The sequence below is a fragment of the Phyllobates terribilis genome, unplaced genomic scaffold, assembly GCF_046119375.1.
Source record: "Phyllobates terribilis strain yellow unplaced genomic scaffold, ASM4611937v1 Scaffold_5__5_contigs__length_657084704, whole genome shotgun sequence".
Lineage (NCBI taxonomy): Eukaryota > Metazoa > Chordata > Amphibia > Anura > Dendrobatidae > Phyllobates > Phyllobates terribilis.
This window is the reverse complement of record NW_027362765.1, coordinates 18024528-18050898: the sequence shown is the minus strand read 5'-3', so window position 1 is coordinate 18050898 and position 26371 is coordinate 18024528. Positions and strand designations below refer to the sequence as shown.

At 41.6% G+C, this 26371-nt stretch overlaps 1 protein-coding gene across 1 annotated transcript in view; it reads left to right on the top strand.

Moving 5' to 3' along the window:
- Nucleotides 1-4220: 4220 nt before the first annotated feature.
- Nucleotides 4221-26371, top strand: part of LOC141270843 (uncharacterized) — a 187811-nt gene continuing 165660 nt past the window's right edge. Inside the window, exons 1-7 of the mRNA XM_073680940.1 lie at nucleotides 4221-4657; nucleotides 4740-4863; nucleotides 4943-5040; nucleotides 7287-7377; nucleotides 9840-10965; nucleotides 11203-11230; nucleotides 16593-16757. Coding sequence (XP_073537041.1) covers nucleotides 4403-4657; nucleotides 4740-4863; nucleotides 4943-5040; nucleotides 7287-7377; nucleotides 9840-10965; nucleotides 11203-11230; nucleotides 16593-16757 — 1887 coding nt within the window. The 5' untranslated portion in view covers nucleotides 4221-4402. The remainder of the gene's footprint in view (nucleotides 4658-4739; nucleotides 4864-4942; nucleotides 5041-7286; nucleotides 7378-9839; nucleotides 10966-11202; nucleotides 11231-16592; nucleotides 16758-26371) is intronic.

The window sequence follows — 26371 nt, the reverse complement described above, 5'->3', positions numbered from 1 at the left end:
TAATTAATTCAAATGAATGCATAATTTAAGCTGTGTTTACATGTCTCTTCAGACATTCTATTACTTTGTTCCATTTTAGGACCCAGGGCTGTGGAGTCGATAAGCCAAACCTCCGACTCCTCAATTTCCATGACACCGACTCCGACTCCAAATTCCGACTCCAACACCACGGCTCCGACTCCGACTCCCTCATACATGGCTCATGTTTAAGTGATAAATTTACTGTAGCACAGATTCATCTCAGCTAAAAGTCTAGACCCTTAGATCAGGAATAGGACAGACATTTATAGGACATTTCATAACTTTCCCAGATTCTTATGAAAAAAATAATCCCCACAAACTGCATTGAACTACTGTACCCAATTTATTATATATTTTAGGAGTTGGAGTCGGTCCATTTTATACCGACTCTAATTCCGACTCCATGACTCCGACTCCACAGCCCTGTTAGGAACACACATACAGAATAAGTAATTCGTCCCATCAATTATGTAGACGTTAGCAGAGGGTCCCCATTGAGTATTATAGGTCCTATTTGAATTCCTTTTTTAGGGCATGTGTGCACAACATCTTTTTCAGGCACATTCCGCTTGGAATCCACCTGAAATAGAGCCACAAAAAATAAACCTAATGCACTGCAGTGTCAAAATGACATTGCTGTGCACATATTCAGTCTTTTTCTACTTCTTTTAACCGCTTCAGGTTTTAGAAACCATGAAGTGGTTAAAAGAAGTAACATCCCCCGATGGATAACTTTTATCTATGCTACAAAATGGCATGGTAGGTCAGGTGCCCGACCGCTGCTACATTAATTCTGTATTGGGCTGCTGGAAAAAGCCAAGCACAAAACTCTGCAGCTCCATAGGGACTGAATGGAGCACATGTCGAGTATGTGCACTGCTGCTCCATTCTGACACAGATAGCAGTTCCTCGTTGTGCTGATTGGTGCAGGATCCAGTGGTCAGGGCTCTAACAATCAGCAAGGTATTAACTATCCTGCAAATAGGTGATAACTTGTTTTAACTGGACAACCCCTTTAAGTTTGGAATTGCCGCATTTCTGCCCTGAAGCAATACATAAAATATGCAGCGCACAAAAAACTGCATCAAAAAATGTACTGTATTATTATTATTTAATGTAATACAAAAAGCAGAGAGGCGCACCCTGAGAAGTAAATGGTGGTCTAGTGGGGAAAAGTGTTGTGAGGTGGGGGATTATCCACTTACCTGGTGGGGTTGTGCACCCTTGCAGAACACTGGTAATGGCATGATATCGAGGAACTTCGGGCTGCTGCAGGAATGCTTCCCCGTCCTCCTTCCCGGTGAGGTCACGTGGTACGGAGTCCCGGTCACCTGATGTCTGCGTTACTGGATAAACGTCATTTAAGGTCCTGGAAGGCTTTTGAGAGCTCACTAACAGCTCCAGGCAGCTCCAGCTACAATCCCAAGGTTGGGAAAGGCCAATTTTTAAACAAACAATTTGTGGTCAGGAACGGAGCGCTAGGTAGCAAGCAGACTCTCAGAGAGAAGATGTTATACAGACCTGTTTAGTACACAATCACTACGCGTTTCGATAGCAGCCTGCTGTCTTCCTCAGGTGGGGTTTACCTCGCGCTCCGTTCCTGACCACAAATTGTTTGTTTCACAATATTATTATTTAAAGGCCTTCAGGTCGATCTTGAGCCATGTTGATTTGATGGATGACCGCTCTGTAGGAATATTGATCTTGTGCAACCCCAGATAGGTCCACCAGGGTCTTCTCTGCCGTTTTCTTGATTGTACCAAGCCATCGGGTTGCTGGTCTTCCTCTTTGCCTTGTTTCTTCTATTCTTTCGACCATGATGTCCTTCTCCAGTGATTGCTCTCTTCGTATGATGTGTCCAAAGTAGGCTAGTCGTAGCTTGTGATCCAAATTTGATTTATTTGTTCTTCTTTCCATCCAAGGTATTGATAACATCCTTATCCAGCACAACAGTTCTAAGGCATCGATTCTTCTTCTGTTTTGTTTCTTTATTGTCCAGGTTTCACATTGAGTGTTTATACTGTGTTGAGTATTTCACATGCAGGAAAAATTGCATAGAAAACATAGTGTTTCTAAGTCTGTTCATACTTTGGATTATGGGCTGAATGAACAGTGTAGCATAGGGCTAGGGTAGTAACTTCCAGGTCTCTAATTTCTTCATTCACGCATCCATGTTTCCTCGTCCGATTACGGACTACAATTCATAAACTGACCGAGGGTCTTCTGACCTGTACTCGACAGCCTTATATGTGTATATGAGACTGTAGAGTTCAATTTAGGAGACTCATGGCCAGTCCGTACATTGTGGTCCACTAATGTGTTAGTCCAGCCTTACCATGAGAGAACAGTTCTATTGGATTTTTAGTCATAGGTCTCCATGGTTCTCTGTATAGCTGATTGGGAACCAATGTGAATATGTGAATTTTATACTGTGTAAAAAAAAAAACCTCAGGGGCAGATTTACTAAATCTGTCTAAAATATTCAGCTACTAAATGGAATATTATATTAGACAGTCTGAATATTTGGTGCATTTTGTAGACACCTTTTTATAACCATTTTAACTATCTAAAATATGTCAGAAATATGTTTAGGACTTGTTAAAACGTTAAAGTGGTTGTCCGGTCAAAAGTGATAAGTGTGCAGTCACTCTGTGTGACTGCAGACTTATGAATCCCCCCAGCGCAGGCAATGTGCACTGCGGCAATTCGCTGGTATGAGACCCGGTAACCCCCTGCACTGGGGTGATTCATATGTCTGCAGTCACACAGAATGACTGCACACTTACCACTTTTGACTGGACAACCCCTTTAAGGACCTGATTCATCAAAGCTTGCTTGCCAGAATTCTTGCATAAAAGCTTTGAAAAGTCACCAAATTTTGGCACAACTCTGAGGTTGCTTTAAAATTTGGTGACTTTTGGTGTTTTTACCCCAGTTTCTCCCAGCTTTGACAAAATGTGTGAAGTTGGGGTTGGACAGGGGCACGGCAAGGCAGGATACCACAGTTCGTCTAATTCATGACAAGCTGTAGAGTTCCTTATGCAAGAGGTCTCACTCCTGCCTCTGTCGGAGGCGGGCACCACTGATCAGATGCTCCAGATTCATGAAAAGACGTGCACCTCTTCATGAATCGGGAGAGTCTGGCTCCAGCAAGCTTCCTCATCAAGACTGGCGTGAACAATTGGCCCATAATGTCAAAATGCGCAAAATTCATCACTAATGTACAAGCTTCTCTAAATGTCTGTTAATAAAAATCTATCTGCTGATTGTGTGTTAAATCATTCCCTAGTAATCCTGCACCAGTTCTCTCACGGTCTTCTTCAGTCTTTTCTTGCAGTGACACCAATGGTAGCAGCGGTAAGGCCAGTGTGTACGTAATTTGATTGCTGCAACCTACCATGGTGTACAATCTTCTGCTATACATCGACACATTATATTTAAGCTATGCCATAATATTAAGAAATCTATGTGTGGACATCAACAGTCTGTACACAGTTATCAAAAGTCATCGATTTATATATAAACCTCACCACTCACTATAGTTCTTGGAAAGGAAAGTTGTAAATCCAGATGCCCCCTCTGCCAAGTGAGTCTCCTGACATGGCCAGCATTGCTGTTTCAGGATGCTTGTCTGCATTCCTGGCTCTGCTGTTCCAAGGTGCCTGTTTGTTTACTCGGCTCTGCTGTTCCAAGGGGCTTGTCTGCATACTTGTCTCTGCTATTCCAAGATGCCTGACTACATAGTCACATTTCATTCCAATGTGAAGGGTTGCTTTATTACAGAATCACAGTGTAGGCAAGCTTAAGAATAATGTCCATCTGGTTTCACCTTTTGACTTGTTCAGAATCGACCGAGGAATCCTTGTGCTGATGACTGAAGGAAGTTTCAACTATACATTTATAGCCACAAAAAAGAAAGAATGTCTTCTTTTCCTCTTCTTTCCAAAATTATCATATGGTGATTCGATGTATACAAATTGATCACTACCATTTTTTAGACTTAATATTCACACCTTGAGTTTCCTATGTTACTAAATATCATATAACTTAAGTGACAGGACATATCCTCTGTGTGACCTAGATTTATGAAGCGCTCTACCACATTTTTACTTTATACCGATATCACAACTCTAGAGATTGTATTTTCACATTGGACTTATATAATTTTACATTGGTTCATGTTCTTTGCACTCAGGTCCTTACAATATCAGATCTTCTATATAAGATAATTTTATTGATTGACCCATCAAGGATGGACAAGGAAAGGGATAAGATGGAGAGGATATTACACCTCACCCTAGAGATCCTCTTCCGGCTTACTGGAGTGGTGAGAGATTCTGATGACGTCACATTACATCATTCTTATCTATGGGAATAACAGATGGACAGAACTGGAGAGGTGAGGACTCTGGAAATGTCTGTAGTGAGATTTATTAATGTGTCTCTCCATAACCAGGACTACACAGTAGTGAAGAAGACCTCTAGTGAGCGCTGTCAGGACCATGTGTCTGAGGGATGGGGAAGACCCCTGAGCCCAATCATGGTGCCCCCACCTCACCCCCTGATACATGAGAATATCAATGAACAGAAGATCCTAGAACTCGCCTACAAGATGATTGAGCTGCTGACTGGAGAGGTGACACTGCTGGGAATGCTGGGACATTATACAGTAACACTGTGAAGGGATCAGGGGATGACTGTATCATTGTATGTGTCAGAATCCTATAAGGTGTCAGGATGTCGCCATCTATTTCTCCATGGAGGAGTGGGAGTATTTAGAAGGACACAAAGATCTGTACAAGGATGTCATGATGGAGGTTCCCCAGCCCCTCATATCACCAGGTAATAGGACTAAATACACATTGCCTATAATTATCTATATGTAAAGAATGATTTCAGTCCCTGTATGTGTTTCTTCCAGTTCTATCCAGTAAGAGGACAACACTAGAGAGATGTCCCCCTCCTCTTCTACCACAGGAATGTAAACAAGAAGATCCCAATGTTCCTCAGGATCATCAGGTAGATGGAGAGAAGGTGTCATGAGTAGTGTTGAGCGTTACCTTCCGATATCGGGAAATATCGGATCAGATTGGATCGGAACGATACCCAAAAAATATCGGATATCGCCGATTCCGATACCGGAAACCAATGCAAGTCAATGGGACACAAATATCGGAATGAAAATAAACCCTTTCTTTCCTTGTAGGTTAATTCTACATGAAGGAAAACAACTAAGAATAATGTAGAATGTATTACATGAAAAGCCAGCAATTCAGCAGCGGCATACACCGGTACCCGACAATTTAGAATAGAAAGAATAGAGCATCACACATAGATTAGATACATAGAAACATGTCAGTCACATATATAAGAAGTACAGTGACAGTGTTGCTTACTGTACTTGTCATTTAGTGTTAAAGGATTTATTAAAAAAAATAAGTGTTTTCATGCACCGTCTCTTTAAAAAAGCCGGCTGGCAACTCAGCATCGGTACCCGACAATTTAGAGTAGAAAGAATAGAGCATCACACATAGATTAGATACATAGAAACATGTCAGTCACATATATAGGAAGTACAGTGATAGTGTTGATTACTGTACTTGTCATTTAGTGTTAAAATAAAAAAAATTGGCGTGGAGTTCCCCGCAATTTTAGTCTCTAGCGGAGGTTAAGTAGACAGCTGGGGCAGATGTTTGAAGCCTGGGAAGGGGATAATACCCACGGAGCTTCCCAAGCTACTAATATCAGCCCCCAGCTGAATACCTAGCCTTTACTAGCTATTAAAATGGGGGACCCCCAAAAAAATGACGTGGGGTCCCCCCTATTTTAATAGCTAGCAAAGGCTAGGCAGACAGCTGGGGGCTGATATTAATAGCCCAGGAAGGGTGCCATGAATATTGGCCCCCTCCCAGGCTAGAAACACCAGCCGTCAGCCGCCCCAGAAATGGCGCATCCATAGGATGCACCAATTCTGGCACTTAGCCTCGCTCTTCCCACTGCCCTGTAGCGGCTGGGGTTGATGTCAGCTTATAATGGCAGCTGACATCAAGCCCAGGTTAGTAATGGAGAGGCGTCTATAAGACACCCCCATTACTAACCCCATAGTCAAAGTTAAAAAAAACACAAACACCCAGAATAAAGTCCTTTAATTGAAATAAAGACACAATTCTTTATTGTTCTAAATTAAACCATACTTACCATCACGCCCATTCCAGCTGAAGCCAACGATCTCCTGCAATAAAAGTAAAATAAAAAAGCAACCTCATCCTTACCTTTCGATGGTTCCCAGGACGGCTTCAGCTCTGCTACATTCACATGACAGGCTGGATCGCAGCCGAAAGCTGCCATCCAGCTTGCCATGCCGCAGACACTGAGAAGCGCAGGCATGCTTGCGCTCCTCAGTGTCTGGCTGTGACGGCATCCAGATGAGCCGAATTTATATCCAATGAACTCAGCTCACCTCATGCACGTCACTGACAGCGTGGGAGAATTCTACTGCGCATGCAGTGAGCGTGAGAGAATTCTCCCACACTGTCAGTGACGTGCATGAGGTGAGCTCATGTCCAATGAACTCAGCTCACCTCATGCTCGTCATTGACAGCGTGGGAGAATTCTCCTGCGCTCAGCGCTTGAGCAGGAGAATTCTCCCACGCTGGGATGGCATTGAGATGACGGGCTGGATCGCAGCTGAGCACTGCCATCCAGCGTTTCATCCTTCAGAGACACTGCAGAGCGCAAGCATGCCTGCGCTCTGCAGTGTCTATGAAGGATGGCATGCTGAATGGCAGCGCTCAGCTGCGATCCAGCCTGTCATGCCGCTGATAAATTGCCGGCCGGCTTTTTTAAAGAGACGGTGCATGAAAACACTATTATTTTTTTTAATAAATCCTTTAACACAACACTAAATGACAAGTACAGTAAGCTGAGCGCTGCCATCCAGCTTGTCATCCTTCAGAGACACTGCAGAGTGCAGGCATTATGGGAACTTCCGATTCCGGTACTCGATATTCTAAAAGTATCGGAACTCCGATACCACGAATATCGGTCGATACCCGATATTTCAGAATCGGAATGCTCAACACTGGTCATGAGATTTCCCCTATGATGTGTAGACGGCTGTGAAGGTCTTCTGTCAAGTCTTGTTTTATCCACCAGTATTATATGTTTTATACTTCTATAAAGAAAACAGTGTAGATGGCAGGATTAGAGCTGATCATAGATGTGACTTCTCCATCTGTCTGTGACTTTTACAATATTGGTTTCAGGGTGAATATATGACAATTCTTAATACTACAGAGACATATGTGAGGGGTGATGAGCGATGTAAAGGGGAGATTCCTACAGATAACCGTCCAGGTGAGTAGTAACCACTGAATGCAGAGAAGTCACAGATTCTTCTCATTTGCTGGCTGGAATTCATGGCATTCCAAAGTATTATTCCGATTGGAATAACAAGGAACATAAGTTGGCCATATCGGAACCTTTAGTTGTGTGTGTGAGCCGTGGATACTGTTCTTATAGAAGGGGCTACGAGACTGAATTAACTGATTTTCTGTGTGATTTCACCTTAGGAGCTATCTGGTTAAGACCATGTTTATCAGGACAGTGCAACTTGAAAGGAAGCCAGGGACTTGAGTGTAACAATAAATATAAGAGGAGTTTCTATAATAAGGTTGTAATTCGCATTTTTAGTTCTGGCACTTTTTCCATTATTTGTTAAAGGGTTACAGACTAGCTTGTCTTCACATTTCCTTCAAGTTTCATCCATTTCTCTGCAGACATACCCATATCTCCCTTGCTTTGCCTCGTAGTGCCTCTGCTCATTGAGGGGGGAGGCATGGACGCTGCCTTAAAGCCTACCAGTACTATACTTTGTAGTGCTTCCTTTCCCACATTTCCCATTATCCATTGCATCGGAATTGTAGCACACACAAAGCTCCTCTTCCAGAGTCTTTTCCATGGCTTGTCTCTCTGCTGTACTAATTAGCATAGGCACAAAGCAAACTGGTCAGACATCCTCTTTATAGATGCGAAGTTGATCATGAAAATCAAGGAGAATTTGTGGTTTTTTTGGCCACAATTATCCAAAAATCACAGTAAAAATTGCACATTTTTGCCACAATAAACTTCAAATCATGGTAAATGCAAAGCGGTATTATCTCTACTTCCAATCTATACATGATATTACCAAGGGCATAAGATATTGTATTCAGGGTTGTTACGGTTGCTTGACAGTGAATATGAAGGAGAGAGCAAATATTCACAAGCGCTGTAACATCCATGAAAGTACCTATTCTTTTTGCTTCCGCTTCTATTGCATGGGACTCAGAGTAACAATGCAGCAGTCCTAAGACTTTTGGTGCCACTCAACAAGGGAGCTAATGGGGTTAATTCCTTGTTAGTTTTGTATTATTCCTTTCTTTTCTTGAGCCCTGGGCAGAGCTGTCTTCTAAACTCTTGAACCTCTGACTCCCACTGCCTGTTCTTAGTGCTCTTATTCTGGTCTTCATGTCAGTTTACCTGTTTCTAACCTCAGCCCATTTTCTGAATTTTCTATTGCACAACGATTTTATACCGTGCCCTCCTGGTACCAACTCAGAGACTTGACCATTCTTCCAAGCCTGCACCAACAGCCAGCAGCTACTCCGAGGACTGAGCCCAGTATCTCTGTGTAAGTCCATATCCCGGTAGAAGGGTTAAAGTGTGAAGGCCACGGAACCTTTTAATTTGAGAAGTCTTTGCAAAGTCTGTCCTTGGTAGCCATTTTTAGAGCTGCCATGCACACACAGACAGAACCTCATCATTGAAAAATTGACCCAAGTTATGGATCATCTCCAAGCAGTAATCGAATGCAAGACTTGGCCCAGCTGGTCTAAGATCTTGCAGATTGATTTTAGCTTCGAGAAACTCATCAGGCCCATGCCAACGCAACACTTCCCTTGAACATCTGCCTGACTGATTATGTGACCATAAACATTTTTTTCTTTAGGGAAAGCTGTCACCTGTATTTCAGGCTATGCCGACATTCATCTGGTTATGAGAGCCAGCGTGTGGGATTCATCATTTCCCTGCTGCAGGGTGACCCCCAGGCCTCAGCATTTCTCTACCCCCCTGATGCAACCGAACTTTCCACAATAGACTCAATTTTTAAGGCCTTAGGGCTTTTATATGGTGACCCTGACGAAGGAGTTTTCACAAAAAGTAAATTAACAGTCTGCCAGGGTCAACATACTGCTGAAGTGTACTGTACTCAATTTTGGCGCTGTGCCACAAACAGTGGAATGACCAGGCCCATTGCCATCAGTTTTCTACTAATTTTTGCCATTAAATCAAGGACATGTTAGTTCAGTTCCCTTCTCCTGACTCCCTTGACTCAACCATCTCCCTGGCAATCCGTCTTGAAAAGCTGTGGTCCTGCGAACATAGACATAGCGCACTGCTGACTCGGCACCTCCACTTAAGACTTGTGTCCCTACTATACTTACTGAGACATCTATGCAGATAGAGGTGACTCACTCCCATCAACTACAAGGGGTCGATGGTTCTTGGTAACAGCATTTTCTATAAACATAAATTGTTTGAAAGTGCAATTCTGTTTTAAAACTTCTTATTCTGAGTTAATGAATGTCTTGAAGTCCAAAAGCCACTCACATACTGTATGTTTATAGTTTTCTGTTAGACTATGATGTTTCACATGACCGTCTTAATTAAAAATTAAATTATGTTGCATGCCTAATAATTTGTATAAACAATTTAAAATATACATTTTAGTTGATATTAATAAAATAAAATCATAAATTTGGTTTTATTCTTGATAGGTAACTGTACCAGGAGCTCAGAGGGACATCAGATATCTTTAGATTGTAAAGCAGATGATCATGGTACCACTCAGGATACATATGAAGAGCATGCTACTATGCCAGATATTCCCACAGCACTTCACATCAAACCTGTATCCTTCGATTCCAGTCTAAAACAGATTCTATTTTCTGATTCATCACAGACTTTTAAGAAAACTAAATGTCACAGAAGTGGAGTCATAAATCAAAGAGGTCAAATAGTGATGAAGAAATTTTCATGTTCACAATGTGGAAAATGTTTTAACCGGAAATCAAATCTTAGTAAACATAAGAAAAGTCACACAGGGGAGAAACCATTTTCTTGCAAAGAATGTGGGAAATGTTTTAACGAGAAATCAGATCTTTTCAGACATCAGAGAATTCACACGGGGGAGAAGCCATTTTCATGTCCACAATGTGGAAAATATTTTAATCAGAAACCAGGTCTTGTTAGACATCAAAGAATTCACACAGGAGCAAAGCCATATTCATGTTCAAAATGTGGGAAATGTTATAATGTTAAATCAAATCTTGTTAGACATGAGTGGGTTCACACAGGGATGAAGCCTTTTTCATGTTCAGAATGTGGGAAGCTTTATACAGATAAATCAACTCTTATTAAGCATCAATATATTCACATAGGAGCAAAACCATATTCATGTTCAGAATGTGTAAAATGTTTTAACCGAAAATCAAATCTTGATAGACATCAAAGAACCCACGTAAGCGAGAAACCATATTCATGTTCAGAATGTGGGAAATGTTTTGCTGGTATCTCAGATCTTGTTACACATCAGAGAATTCACACAGGGGAGAAGCCATATTCATGTTCAGAATGTGGGAAATGTTTCGCTGGTAAATCAGATCTTGTTGCACATCAGAGAATTCATACAGGGGAGAAACCATTTTCGTGTTCAGAATGTGGGAAATGTTTTAACCAAAAATCAAATCTTGTTAGACATCAAAGAACTCACACAGGGGAGAAGCCATTTTCATGCTCAGAATGTGGGAAATATTTTACTAGAAAATCAAGTCTTCATAACCATCAAAAAGCTCACTCAGATGAGAAAGCATTTTCAAGTACTGAATTTCAGGAAATATTTTAGCTAGAGATAAGTGATTAAATTTGTAGACCAATGAAAAAAGTATTTGCCTTTGACTAGTTTCTTTTATTTTTACTAGTTTTTCACTTTTAAATGATTCAGATCATCCAACTAATTTTAGTATAACATAATATGGGTAACAAATAAAGTGCATATTTTAATTAATCATTCCATTTAATGAAGGTAAAGATTTAATAAACCTTGTCAGAGAGTAATTGTCTTCTAAACTAAAAAACTAGCTGTGCCAGAAACAACTGCAAATTAAAAGTAATATGCCATAGACTAACCGCTGGCCAGTTTGGGCATTATGGTCCGATTTCGGTCTGATTTTGTGGAATCGTGTACACCGGCGGCCCGCGGAGGACTTTTATCCGGCCCGCTGGGCTATGGGTGGAGGAGAGGAGAGCGGTGCCATTGCCCGCCCTTCCCCCCCCCCGCTTGCTCAGGGCCCCGGCAGGCGGATACTTACCTCTCCCCGTGCCTCCGCAGATCCACTGTCTTCCTGCTCTGCGCTTCCTGTGACGTCTCAGGTCAGAGGGCGCGGTGACGTCTTTACACCACGCCCTCCCGAGTGCCGTCACAGGCAGCGCAGAGCGGGAGAACGCCGCCACGACGCTGGAGTCCGGACCAGAGTAGAGCAGCGGCAGCAAGTGAGAAGTGAGGTGAGTATTGGATTTTTTTTTTTTTTAATGTATGGAGGCATAGGTCATTATATGGGGGGGTGACATCCTGCAAGGGGTATAATATGGGGGGGGGTGACATCCTGCATGGGGCATTATATGGGGGGGTGACATGCTGCATGTGGCATTATATGGGGGGGTGACATGCAGCATGGGGCATTATATGGGGGGGTGACATGCAGCATGGGGCATTATATGGGGGGGTGACATGCTGCATGGGGCATTATATGGGGGGGTGACATACTGCATGGGGCATTATAAAGACAGGGGAGTGATATCCAGCATTGGGCATTATATGGGGGGGGGGTGACATGCTGCATGGGGCATTATAAAGACAGGGGAGTGATATCCTGCATGGGGCATTATATGAGGGGGGGTGACATGCTGCATGGGGCATTATAAAGACAGGGGAGTGATATCCTGCATGGGGCATTATATGGGGGGTGACATCCTGCATAGGGCATTATATGGGGGGGAAAGGGACATCCTGCATGGGGCATTATATGGGGGGTGGCATCCAGCATGGGGCATTATAAGGGGGGAACAGCCTGCATGGGGCATTATAAGGGGGGAGGACAGCCTGCATATGGCATTATAAGGGGGAAACAGCCTGCCTATTGGGAGCATTTACCTGCCCATTGAGGACCTATGCTGCCTATTGGGGACCTATGCTGCCTATTGGGGACCTATGCTGCCTATTGGGGATATTTACCTGCCTATTGGGGATATTTACCTGCCTATTGGGGACCTATGCTGCCTATTGGGTACATTTACCTGCCTATTGGGGACCTATGCTGCCTATTGGGTACAGTTACCTACCTATTGAAATACCGGTTGATTTAACTTTACTTGTTCTTCATTTTAAATATTGTATTTGTTCCTGTATTGTTTTTTTTACTTCAAAATAAGATATGTGCAGTGTGCATAGGAATTTGTTCATAGTTTTTTTTAAAAACTATATTCCGGCCCTCCAATGGTCTGAGGGACCGTGAACTGGCGCCCTGTTTAAAAAGTTTGAGGACCCCTGGTGTACACTGACGGAAGCAAATAAGTCCTGTAGTTCTTAGTTTTTTAGTTGCTCATTTGAGTTGTTTTGCGGCTCCTGGATAGGTCATCAGTGGGCTTTTAGAAAAATTTTGGTTAGAGTTTATCTATTTGTGAATGAATCTCAGTGATTTTCCGTAGCCCCAGTGCCTTAACAATGGCTTTGTAACCTTCTACAGACTGGTAGATTTCAATTACTTTGTTTGGCATCTGTATTCGAAGCTCTTTAGAACGTGGCGTCATGTCTGGCTTTTTGAGGCCTTCCAGTCCGCTTCACATTGCCAGACAGCCTATATTTAAAAGAAATATATAACAATTTTTATTTCTCTATTAATATATATTAATTATATAAACATTTGTTTTTAGAACAAAATAACATTTACTGTACTAACATTTTTTTTAAATCTTTTTCTTTATCCACTGGGGGCTGCCATTTTTATTTGCTGGTGTATAAGTATCAGACCACGCAACACTTACACACCGAAAATACGGCAGCTACAGTCCATTCGAGACTGCGGTTGGCATCCACTCCTATTTAGTATGCTTGCTGCTGCCTCAGTTTGTTACGATACTGTTGTAGTACTGCTGGAAACCAGTGGCCGAAGGAACTCAAGCAGGAACAGCAAGCCGTAGTAAAAGTTCTTGGAGATAGCAAGGAGGAAACAATTCGTAGATGAATAGAACTGTCTGATTAAGGATGTTCAAGAGCTGAAGACTGAAACTAGGCTAACAGCTAGACACAATACTTAAGCAATGAGTGAGAGATCCGTGCAGCTTTGAGTAGGCCCAAACAGGAAACAAGATGGATTCTGTAGATTCAGAATCCGCCATCTTGGTAAAGGGCAATTGCAGAACACAACATCAGCATCCGGTGGCAAGGAGTGAAACTTCAGCACAATATTAAAGTGAACAATAGCGCCACTAGTGGTCAAACTGTAGTAGGGAAACAAATCCTGACTCAGTTGTGAATTGTGGCCACCTCCTGGGCTGCCTAGTTCACTGGTGTAGGTGGAGCCAGGCACAATTTTATTATAGCTCAGTGCTTTGCACTGGGCTATAATTTCCCTATGTCTCTGTTGTTCCGGTGATCAGTAGCGAGTGATTACAGGAGGTGCAGGCACCAAAGCAGTGGCGGTGAGAACAGGTCAGGCAGCCTAGTATTTTACTAATAATGCCAGGTTATTGATCTGTACTTACTGCTGGAAGAAGTTACCTTTACAGCCCAGCTCTGCCACAGTGAGAGCACGGCTGTAATGGTAACTTCTTCCAGTTTTAAGAACACGTCAGTAATCTAGTATTATTAGGACATTGTTAGGCTGCTTAATGTGTTCTCATCACCACTGTCACCTCTACAGTGTTCAGAGCACAGTAGTGAAATAATCGCGCTGCTGTGCTCTTACCATTGACTGATCTCTACTATGTCACTGTAAAGCCTCATCAAGACAGCTACAGAATTTGCACATTCAGCTTAAATGTACAGAGAGCAATAGCCAGTCACAAAGTCATCTCTTCTGATGCGCTTTGCGATACAGCAGTAACTCCTCATCCAGATGTCCATGTATCACGCATGTCTGAATGAGGCTTTACACTGACATAGCAGGGATCAATCAGTGTGCAGAGTACAGTAGCCCCAAAAAATATATATAAAAAATAAACAAATCAAATTCAAATAGCCCCTCCCCCACCTTCTCCCCCTCAAACAAATGTAGAAATTCAAAAAAAAACAACATACTTTGGTATTGCCGCATCCTCCAGTCGTAAGAGCAGGTCGGGCAGCCTGACATTAGTAGTACAATACCAGACTGCTCGACCTGGTCTCAATCCTGCATGAAGTCAAGTGAAATGAATTCAAGTATAAGGTTAAAGTCCTGAAACAGGACTGAAAAATAAAGCAAAAAAAAAAGAAATGAAGTAAAAAAAGGGGGCAAATTTAAAATTTTTAATCACTCTCCTTTTCTCCCATTAAAATAACAAAATTGACTAAAATGACAAAAGTATCTAAATTTTTGCACATCCTTGCATTGCACAACAAATTCAAAGCTTTTTATGCCAGAATAAAAGCTTTGATGAATCGGGGCCTAAATCCTTTAAAACATTAAATAATCATTTTAAAACAACATTTTGAGATCATTTGGTTAATCTTTGTCTAATATTAAAATTAGTTTGATGACCTGAAATATTAAAGTGAGACAAATATGCAAACATCGACGAAAGTAGGGGCATCTGAAAAGTTGTCACCAATCTTTAATAAATTATTTATTTGAAATGCACATTCTTGTGTTTGGAACATATTCTGTTATTTATCTATTTTGGTACTATATAATTTTTTAGAGATTAAGGTAATGACTGTGGCAAAAAATACCATTTTTGTTAATAATGAATTGTATAAAGTATAATTGTATTAATCACATTACGTCACTGAGCCAGGGTAGGGAATCTTCTATACATCTCATAGTTTTGCATGCTTGCGAGTCTCGTGTAGCAAAGTCTTGTGTAGCAATATGGATATTATATTGCAACTGCTTTTCATTAACAAGAGCCAATAGGCATACCCTCCAAAATAAGGTCAGTAACATATACATTTAGTTACATAGGTTGAAAAAAAGACCTAGGTCCATCAAGTTCAACCTTCTCCACCAATTATGCCACCAGTTATTTCATTAACCAGGCAATGTGCTTAATGTAACAAGTTTACCCACCTAAAGACACCACCAGTCTCCTTATTGGACCTCCTCGAATACTTTGAAGTAGGGCTCTGGAGTCGGTAAACAAAACTTCCGACTCTGACGCCTCAATTTCCATGACACCAGCTCCACGACTCCGACTCCCTCATACATGGATCATATTTAAGTGATAAATTTACTGTAGCACAGATTAATCTCAGCTAAAAGTCTAGACCCTTAGATCAGGAATAGAACAGACATTTATAGGACATGTCATAACTTTGCCAATTTCTTATGAAAAAATATTCCCCATAAACTGCATTGAACTACTGTACCCAATTTATTATATATTTTAGGAGTCGGAGTCGGTACATTTTATACCGACTCCGACTCCACCAAAATGGGCTCCGACTCCGACTCCACAGTCCTGCTTTGAAGGATCAACAAATTGAGGCCTCTGTGGCCTAGTATAGGAGTGAAGTTAAATGTTCCCTTACGCAATGAAAGCACCAGTGATCTACCCTTCCTCATCCAAGCAGGAAACATCTTCGTCCAAAACATCCTAAAAGGGGGCTTGTCCACCATCCACCTCTGTCTCTTTTTCCCCTCTGTTGATAACTTTGGAGGAACTTTATGCAGGGCCTCTATCCCACCAATGTCCTATCAGTTTAGGATTTTTGGTCTGGCGTAAGCCTCCTCTTTTCTTCTAGTGAGGAGGTGGCTGCTGAGTTCTGTTGGACCTGGTGCCTTTTCACTAGTCAGCTCCTCCTATCATAGGAGTGCACATGTGTACAGTATTCTGGTGGATGATACATTTTGGCACGAATACACTGTACATGAATGGCATGCATGCATGGGCTTATGCATGTGCTAGTGCTCGAAAAACAATATAGAAGTGGATTTTTTATGCACTGGAACATTACATACAAGATGATGTGGGGATGACAGTCTGGAGGTCTCTGGTGTACAGCATTAATATGGGACAATTTTCTCCTTTGACCTATTGGCTGGAAGGGGTTGGAGGGAGGTGCCTGGAAGCCCATGCTCGCTTTTTACAGAAGAAAACGCAGCCAGCATGGCCTGCTTCTTATGGAATGAGAAGTTCCTGCTCTTCTGTCATTATGCTGAACGAAGGAGAGCGTACTCAGAGCACAGAAAATCCAGACGGCTTGGTAGTATGGTGGAATAAGAAAAGTTCTCCCTAGGGTAAATTTTTCAGTTCTTCTTTGTGCCTATTAATAGGGTCATAGGGATACCCCTGAGAAAGCCAATCATAAGTCTAAGAACACGGAGTGTGCCCTCCGTACAAACAAGTTACCGGATTCTTACACAAAAGCATTATGTTTGTTATATGTGTATAAAGTGAAGAAACCCCTCCCATACTTCAGAGAAATCATTAAATCTGAAGTATATAAAGTCCATAAAGGAGTTCAAAAGATTACTTTTAGCATTTCTATAGGGAAATGGGCCAGTAGTCCGCAATTACTGTCAGATGCACATTGATAAGGAAGGTGAAGTTTAGTTGACATCTGATTCTTCATCAGAACAGGAAAATTCGGGCAAAACCTCCCTTCTTCCACATCGAAGATATTGAAGATGACGTGGAAATCCCACTCTGGGGAGAGCTTTGTCAGTGATGCAAGGGATCTCTACACGTTTGCCAGTTTTGACTAAATTAAGGCGTCGACCAGTCAGAGACTAAGCATAAATACACACGTGTCTATCTGTATATAGACCCTGTTTGCTGGGCCCTGTGACAAATATGTTTTTTATTACCAACTTAGAAAAAGGAAGTGAATAACGGTATCATTATAAAAGGGTATAAGGTCAACATGACAGCAGAAAGGTTGTAAGGGTATAAGGTTAACACTCCAGTAACTTAAGCATAGAGAGTAGATAGCAACCAGCACTAGGCAAAACTCACATACCTCGACGTGAGCTCAGGAGTCAGCTTGTGGTCGGGCTTCTTCACACACCGATGATCCAGATGCAACTCCCTGACAGGTAAAGTCATGTAAATATGTGGATAGACGGATGAAAGGCAGCACTCCGTGGTCAGAACCTTGACCCGTTGTCCCTACGGTGACCCGCGCTCCTCCACATTCCTGTCTTCTTGGTGTATCCAATAAAGTTTTTTACCAATTTACTGACCACCGAGTGCTGGCCTTCATCCTTCTATCCAAATATTTACACTCCAGTAACTTAAACCTACACTTATGAAACCAGACAATATCTAATACAGTTCCCCAATTTAGCCCAACCTACATACTGTGTGGCTATTATTACAAAGGAAAACTAAATTATTCAGCGGAGATATAAACTGTCTTAAATGATAATAACTGCAAGCTATAAAATATTAACCATAACAAAGACTTACTTAAGGTGGTAAGAGCTACTATGCAAGTGGAAGTGATTGAGGAGCCTAGATCCAGCTTCAAACAAATAGCAGCACACTAAAATATCTTTATAAATTCACCCAGCACATTTCACATTTGAAAATGCTAATGTAATACACAAAATATCCATCACCTTAGTGGAATCAGTCCAGATTTGAAGTATCCCTATAGATTAAAATATGCAGAGATCCCACTTACATTTGTTTCATACATGGCTTCTATGCTTATTTTGATCTATATGGAAGCCATTGCTTCCATTTGTTACCTACCTGTCCCGGATGCAGCACCTGGCTTTTGCTTCCTCTTGCTGTGTCTGGGTAACCCGGCAAGCACCTTGAGTTCAGGTTGCTGTTCACTGCCTAAGTATTCAGGTTGTTGGCTCTATGCTACCAAGTGTTTGTTTGGACTTAAGTCACACTTCCCACTTGGTTGAGCTCAAGCCAGGTGTCTGATTATTCATTCAGATGCTCCAGATTGGTATTCAGCAATCAGCTACTACTACCACCAGGTTCAGTCCAGCTACACTTGTTTTTCACACTGTTAACGCTACTACAACCCCTGGCAAAAATTATGTAATCACCGGGCTCAGAGGATGTTCATTCAGTTGTTTAATGTTGTTGAAAAAAAGCAGATCACAGACATGGCACAAAACTAAAGTCATTTCAAATGGCAACTTTAGGGCTTTAAGAAACACAAAGAAATCAAGATAAAAAATGTGGTACTCAGTAAGGGTAATTTTTTTCAGACTAAGCAGAGGGAAAAAATTATGGAATCACTCAATTCTGAGGAAAAAATTATGGAATCATGAAAAACAAACACACAAAAGAACACTCCAATACATCACTAGTATTTTGTTGCACCACCTCCGGCTTTAATAACAGCTTGCAGTCTCTGAGGCATGGACTTAATGAGTGACAAACAGTACTTTTCATCAATCTGGCTCCAACTTTCTCTGATTGCTGTTGCCAGATCAGCTTTGCAGGTTGGAGCCTTGTCATGGACCATTTTCTTCAACTTCCACCAAAGATTTTCAATTGGATTGAGATCCGGACTATTTGCAGGCCATGACATCGACCTTATATGTTTTCTTTCAAGGAATGTTTTCAGTTTTTGCTCTATGGCAGGATGCATTATCATCTTGAAAAATTATGTCATCATCCCCAAACATCCTTTCAATTGATGGGATAAGAAAACTGTCCAAAATATCAATGTAAACTTGGGCATTTATTGAAGATGTAATGACAGCCATCTCCCCAGTGCCTTTACCTGACATGCAGCCCCATATCATCAATGACTGTGGAAATTTGCATGTTCTCTTCATGCAGTCATCTTTATAAATCTCATTGGAACGGCACCAAACAAAAGTTCCAGCATCATCACCTTGCCCAATGCAGAATCGCGATTCATCACTGAATATGACTTTCATCCAGTCATCCACAGTCCACGATTGCTTTTTCTTAGTCCATTGTAACCTTGTTTTTTTCTGTTGAGGTGTTAATGATGGCTTTTCTGTATGTAAATCCCATTTCCTTTAGGCGGTTTCTTACAGTTCGGTCACAGACATTGACTCCAGTTTCCTCCCATTCGTTCCTCATTTGTTTTGTTGTGCATTTCCTGTTTTGGAGACATATTGCTTTAAGTTTCCGGTCTTGACGCTTTGATGTCTTCCTTGGTCTACCAGTATGTTTGCCTTTAACAACCTTCCCATGTTGTTTGTATTTGGTCCAGATTTTAGACACAGCTGACTGTGAACAACCAACATGTTTTGCAACATTGCGTGATGATTTACCTTCGTTTAAGAGCTTGATAATTCTCTCCTTTGTTTCAATTGATATCTCTCGTGTTGGAGCCATTATTCATGTCAGTCCACTTGGTGCAACAGCTCTCCAAGGTGTGATCACTCCTTTTTAGATGCAGACTAATGAGCAGATCTAATTTGATGTAGGTTTTGGAAATGAAAATTTACAGGGTGATTCCATAATTTTTTCCTCAGATTTGAGTGATTCCATAATTTTTTCCCTCTGCTTGGTCTGAAAAAAATTACCTTTACTGAGTACCACATTTATTTTCTTGATTTTTTTAGTGTTTCTTTTTTTTTTCAAACATCATTTTCATTTGGTTTTTTCAAAAGAACAAATCATAGAAAGACATATAAAACAGATAAATCATAGCCAGGATGCACATAATAAGGAGCCTGTACACAGATCATGCACAATGAATAATCAATAAGTTTCGGTTAGTTGGCTTAACAAATAAACATCTAAACAAAAATATAAAAATTAAGTATTAGCAAGTTACAGTCATCTACATTCAATGGAATTAATTAAATAACGATAAATTGTGATGATTATCTCCCCTGCTTTAGTTAACACGTAAGAGTCCTAGGTTATTATTTAGATCCTCCAGAATATACCATTCTGTAGAGGTAAATGGTTGGACAATTTTATTATTTTCAGACAGAGAACAGCAAGTTATAATAAACTGCTTCCACTTTGATAGAAACTTCCCAGCTTGTTGTTCTTTGTTACTAAGGGCTTCTAATTGCTCCACTCCCATAAAATGTTTCATTTGGATTATTAGCTCTGCTATGGGGGGAATGATAGGATCCAGCCAATGTTTAAGTAACTGTTTTTTTGCCAGGAGGAGTAGAGTATGAAGCAGTTTTGGGGGGCCTTTTGATTTTTGGTTAGGATTTTCTGGTTTATCCCAATGATGTAATATGGCTACATATGGAGAGAGAGTGTATCCTGGGCCCCATATAGTCTTTATCACATCTGAGACTTGGTTCCAGTATACTGTTGAATCAGGGCAGGACCATAAGCCGTGCATAAGATCAGAGTATGGGTGATGACATTTAGGGCATGCAATCATCCTATTTGACAAGGGATCTTTTTTCGGTATATTAAAAGCGTAAATGGCCCCGTGTATTATTTTATACTGAGTCTCTCTCCATGATTCGTTTATAATGTATTTTCTAAATATCTTCCAGCCTAGTCTGATCTTAGTAGGGATTTCAATGTCTTCAAGTTGCTGCTTCCAATATTTAAAGAAAACATCAGGGTGTATCTTTAATAAATTAGATTTCATAGCCGAGTAAAGACTAGAAATTGAGGGAGTACCAGTTGGAGATAGTAAAATTATATCTAGTTAGTTTTGAAAGGTCTCGAAGGTAACATCCTTTAAGTTTGACATAATGGATAGTCTAATTTCTTCAAATTGGAGGCCATGCTGCAGAGGTAGATCATATTTATATTTATCTATACATTCTGGGAACGTCAACCATCTCCGATCGGTTGGGTGGAGTAGGTGGGATATGTTATGTATACCTGCTTGCTGCCATTTAAAAAATAATTTATTTTCACTGCCCTGTGGAAATTCCGGATTCCGCCATAGCGGCAGGTGCTTAGAAACTCTGAAAGAAAGGCCATATTTTTTTCTAACCGCTTTCCAAGCGGAAATGGTGTCTTTAAAAGTTACTGATTTTTTGATTGCTGGGGTAGGGAAGTATAGTGAGAGTGTAGAAGTGCGGTTAAATTAAAAGGGTAAGCATAGTCTGATTCCAAAGAGTAATCAGAGTATGTATGTCTTTTGTTGAGCCAGTCAATTATGTAACAAGAAAGGCAAGCAAGGTTGTAATTCCTGATACTTGGAAAATTGATGCCTCCATCATCCTTGGACGACATAAGTTTGTCGAGGCTAATCCTAGGACGCTTTCCTCTCCATAAAAAATGACTGAAGGCCTTATTAAGTGTGATTACGTCAGAATGTTTCTTTTTTTTTTTTTTTAAACAATGTGTTTATTGAATTTTGCACAAAAATCAGAACATACAATCTATAGGGCCAACAGATGCCCAAAACTGTGCCCCAACCTCTGGGCTTACAAAATGTACAAAATGAACAGTATAAAAATAAAATAAAAGGAAAATACATATACATAAAAGAAAACAAAATAAAAAAGAATGGATTAATTACGTTAAATTCCCCATATATTAGATGGTTGTGAGAAATAATTTATATCCGTAAGTGCTGTGAATGTCGCATGGCTCATATTTTGCTCTATTGCAAGATCGGAGGTGCAAGGTAGGGAGAGGGGCCCAGAATCGTCCCGCGCGTCACCCAAACTCAGAACGGCGCACAAAATATCCCGCTTCCTCAACGTTCCCCATGTATAGACAATGGGCTGTTTAACCAAGGTTCCCATATTTTATCAGTTTTCTTCTTTACCTTGAGTGTGTGTGCCAGAGCCCTTTCATATTGACAGTTCGTGTTCAGTCTGGTCACTATCTCCGCCACCGTAGGGATGCCCACTCCTTTCCATTTAGCCGCGATAGCTGATCTAACTGCGATCAGAATATGTGACAAAATTCCTCTAATTTCCCAGGGGACATCCATTAATCCTATATGAAGTATTCCCATACTAGGTGTTATCTCCAGGTGAGTCCCCAGTACATCCGATATTAAACTATCCAATGCCCCCCATAGTGATTGAAGTTTTGGACAAAACCACCACATGTGGCCCAAAGAGCCTTCCCCATTGCATCCTCTCCAACATAAAGATGATGATTCAGACCCGAAGTGTACCATCTGTGCCGGGTAGTAGTACCATCTCATGTGCGTCTTTTTAAGCTGCTCTAGGTGGTTTAAACACGACGAAACTCGCTGGACCTCATCCAAACCATCCCGCCAGTCCTGAGGGTCCGTCAAAATTCTTAGATCCCATTCCCAACGAGTCATATACGTCAATTTATCGTCCAGATCTGGGTCGTTTAGAGCCCTATAAAGTATAGAAACCCCCTTAGAACCGGTCTTAGAGTGGAGAAAATAACCCATAGCTCTTTTATCCTTAGGTAGAACAAAAAAGGGGGATGTCTGTGTAGAGTGAAGTAAATGCCTTATTTGCAAATACTGGTAAAACAAGGGCCGTAGGTCCGGGAATCTCATAACTAGTTTATCAAAAGGAATTATTACATTGTCCTCCAACAGGTCTGCTAGTGATTGAACTCCAGCTGACACCCAACGTTGAAGGTTAATATATGGAATATGATATTCTAGAGCTCGTAAAGAGATCTCAGTCCTGGGGAGTAACAGCAGTTTGGATGCCAAATTCCTCCAACAATGCATAGTAGCCCCCGATGTTGGCAACACGGCGACCATAGTGCTTCGCTTCACTACTTCTGTCTCCAATATCAATCTGGTAGAATGGTTTCGGGCAAGTAAGGACTCTATTTGCAACCATTTGTGGCCGCTGTCCATGTTCCACCAGTCCCTGATGCCCGTCAAAACCGCCGCTCTATAGTAGGCTATGAGATTGGGCATGCCCATCCCTCCCATGTCATATGGATAATACAGAAGTCTACCAGACACCCTCGGTCTCCTATTGTCCCAAACGTAATTATTATCCTGTCTTTGAAGGGTATTTATGATTTTAGAAGGGATTTTAATTGGGATACACCTAAAATAGTATAACATTTTTGGAAGGACCTTCATTTTAAAAATATTTATCCTGGCTATCCACGATGCAGCAACGTTTTGTAATACCGCCAGCTCCTCCCGCACCGTATTTATCAGTCTAGTAAAATTTACTTCCACCAATTATTTTGAAAGGGTTAAGGTGATACCCAAATACGTCATTCCTTCCTGCGCCCACTGAAAAGGGTATGCCCCTTACAGTCTTTGCCTAAGTGACAACGGAACAAGAATCGGCAGGACAACCGTCTTGGCTGCATTCAGTTTATAATACGAGATGTTTGTAAACGTTTTGAGATCGGACATAATGGCAGAGAAGGACCTGTCCAGATCAGTGCACGGGATAACCACATCGTCTGCATATAGACCGATTTTGTGGGAGGACTCCTCCACCGAGATGCCTGAAATCTCTGAGTTATTTCTAATCTTTTCAGCCAAGGGCTCCATACATAAAGCAAATATGACTGGAGATAAGGGGCAGCCCTGCCATGTCCCATTTGTTATGGGGAAGGATTCAGAGAGGAAACCAGACGTCAAAACCTTAGCGGAAGGAGTGGAGTACAATGTGTTAATCACAGACAGAATAGGTCCTTTTAGTCCAAATTTAAGCAAAACACTTTTAAGGTATCCCCAGTGCACCCTATCAAACGCTTTCTCAGCATCTAGCGACAGGAGTGCACTGGGGAGGCCGCTCAACTCTGCCACTTTGATCAGATCCAACATCCTCCTCGTACCATCTTTAGCTTCCCTACCAGCTACAAAACCAACTTGATCCGAGGATATCAGGGAAGGAACGACACAATTAAGTCTAACCACCAAGAGCTTGGTAAAGATCTTTACATCACTATTCAAAAGTGCTATTGATCTAAAATTACCTGGAGAATCAGGGGTCTTTCCAGGCTTAGGCAATGTGACGATCGTAGCCTCCAAATTAGGTACTGCTACCTTTCCCGAGTCTCTCCGGGTATTATATAACCTGATAAGGTATGGGGTAAGAATTCTTTGGAAACCACGATAGTACTCATTAGCCATGCCATCTGGGCCAGGGGTCTTGTGACATTTGGATGAATTAATAACATCTTTCAGTTCTACTTCTGTGAAGGGGCATTCAATAGTTGTAACTGTTCCCGGGAAACCTTCGGGAGCTTCAAATCACTCAAATATTGATCAATATCTGCCTGTTGTGGCTGTGGGGTATCAACATCATCTTTTAGGTTATATAAAGATTTATAGTATGCAGCAAAGACTGCAGCTATGTCCTTCGGACTTCTGGCTATCAGCCCGTAGATGATCTACGAGTCCCGTAGATGATCTATTCTGGATTTTGCAGCCTTTTTCTTGACCCGCCTGGCCCAAACGGCTCCCGGCCTATCTCCCATGGCGTAGTGACTAAGTTGGTACTTGCGGAGGTTATATTCATATACTGCCAGCAGATCAGAGCGCAGTTTAAATCTGAGCTGATATATGGCCTCAGTGGTAGCCGGGGAGGGGGAGGTTTTATTTAATATTTCTAGCTTTTTCAACTCAGTCAGGAGGTCATACCTGTGTTGCTCCCTCTTTCTTTTCAATTGTGACGCTTGTTGTAAGAAGACTCCCCGTATCACCGCTTTGTGCGCTGTCCATAAAGTCTCGTCGGAAGCTGTGCCATTGTCGTTTAATTCAAAATGAGATGTCAATTCTGCTGTTGCTTTTGTCATTATAGAGTCATTCAATAATAGAGAGGTGTTTAGTCGCCAGTGTGGTGTTGGGTTGAATTGGTGCGCAAGATGTACACGTAGGTAGATCGGTGCATGGTCAGACCACGTAATCGTTCCAACCTCCGCAGATATAAATCTATTGAGAGCTCTATTGTCTACTAGGAATAAGTCAATCCTACTATATGACCCATGTCGGAGAGAATGAAAAGTATAGTCCCTTTCACTGGCATGAGAGTATCTCCAAAAATCGTGCAGACCAAATTCATGGACCAACTTGCCCAATTCTCTCCGAGGGCGACCCGATCTAGATGAGCAGTCTAAAGTACCATCCATTGGCATGTTAAAATCCCCGCATACAATAACCTCCCCTTGTTTAAGTGTTAAAATGGTAGAAAGGACTTTTCGCACAAATGGGAGCTGGGCAGAATTTGGGGCGTATAGTGCTGAAATCGTATGAGGGGTCCCATTCACACATCTGAATATTCTGGAAGGCCACCGAATTTTTTTATCTTAATACAGATTCCTGCTGTCTTAGTCTGGGCATTTGCAAAGAATATATGGGGGAATTGTGCCTGATGCAATCTATGATTATCAGCTGACAATAAATGCGTCTCCTGCAGACACACAATGTCTGCCTTCGATTTCCTCACCTCCCTCCACAACATAGAGCGTTTGGCAGGTGAATTTAACCCTTTCACATTCAATGAGAGAAATTGTATGCTCATAATTACACATAAAGGAGGAAATTGTTATGAGCCGCATACAAAAATCCAATTTTTCTCTCCCCCCTCCCACAACCCCCCCCCCCACACACCTCCCCTCATGAGCCATTCACTGAAAAAAGCACATATGTCCTTAGAACGATCAGCAGTTACGTCAATAGGGGAAATATACCTCAAGTTAAATTGAAAAAAACAAATAAAAAACAGTAAAAAGAAGGAAAAAATACAGCGGAAAAAAGTCCTCAGAAAAAAACATAGAGAAAACTTCAGTCAAAAAAGTAAATTCTTCAGACATAAATCTGAACACGGGGTCCCGTGAGATTTTCAAATCTCGCTGTCACTCAGCAATATTTCTCACAGTCCAGAGGATCACCAACCAGACGGCTTCCGCCGAACAACAAGAACAAAGGGAAAAAAAAAAGGTCAGCAATCCTCTAAAAGCTCCATCTCAGCCAGGATAGCGTCCTCGCCTCTCTTTCAAGTCGATACCCATTCCTGCGCAATTTTCTTGCCCTTAGCAGGTTGTCTAGGAGCATAGGCAATCTTCCAGGATGCCAATTTCTCTTCCGCTTGTTTAGGGGTAAAACACGCTACCACGCCACTGTCACGGAGTATTAGTAGTTTTACTGGGTTGAATCCCCATCTATACCGTATGCCGGCCTCTCTCAATGCCCTGCGCACATGGGCAAATTCTCTTCTCTTTGCCAGGGTAGCCGCAGAAAGGTCTGGAAAGACCTGCA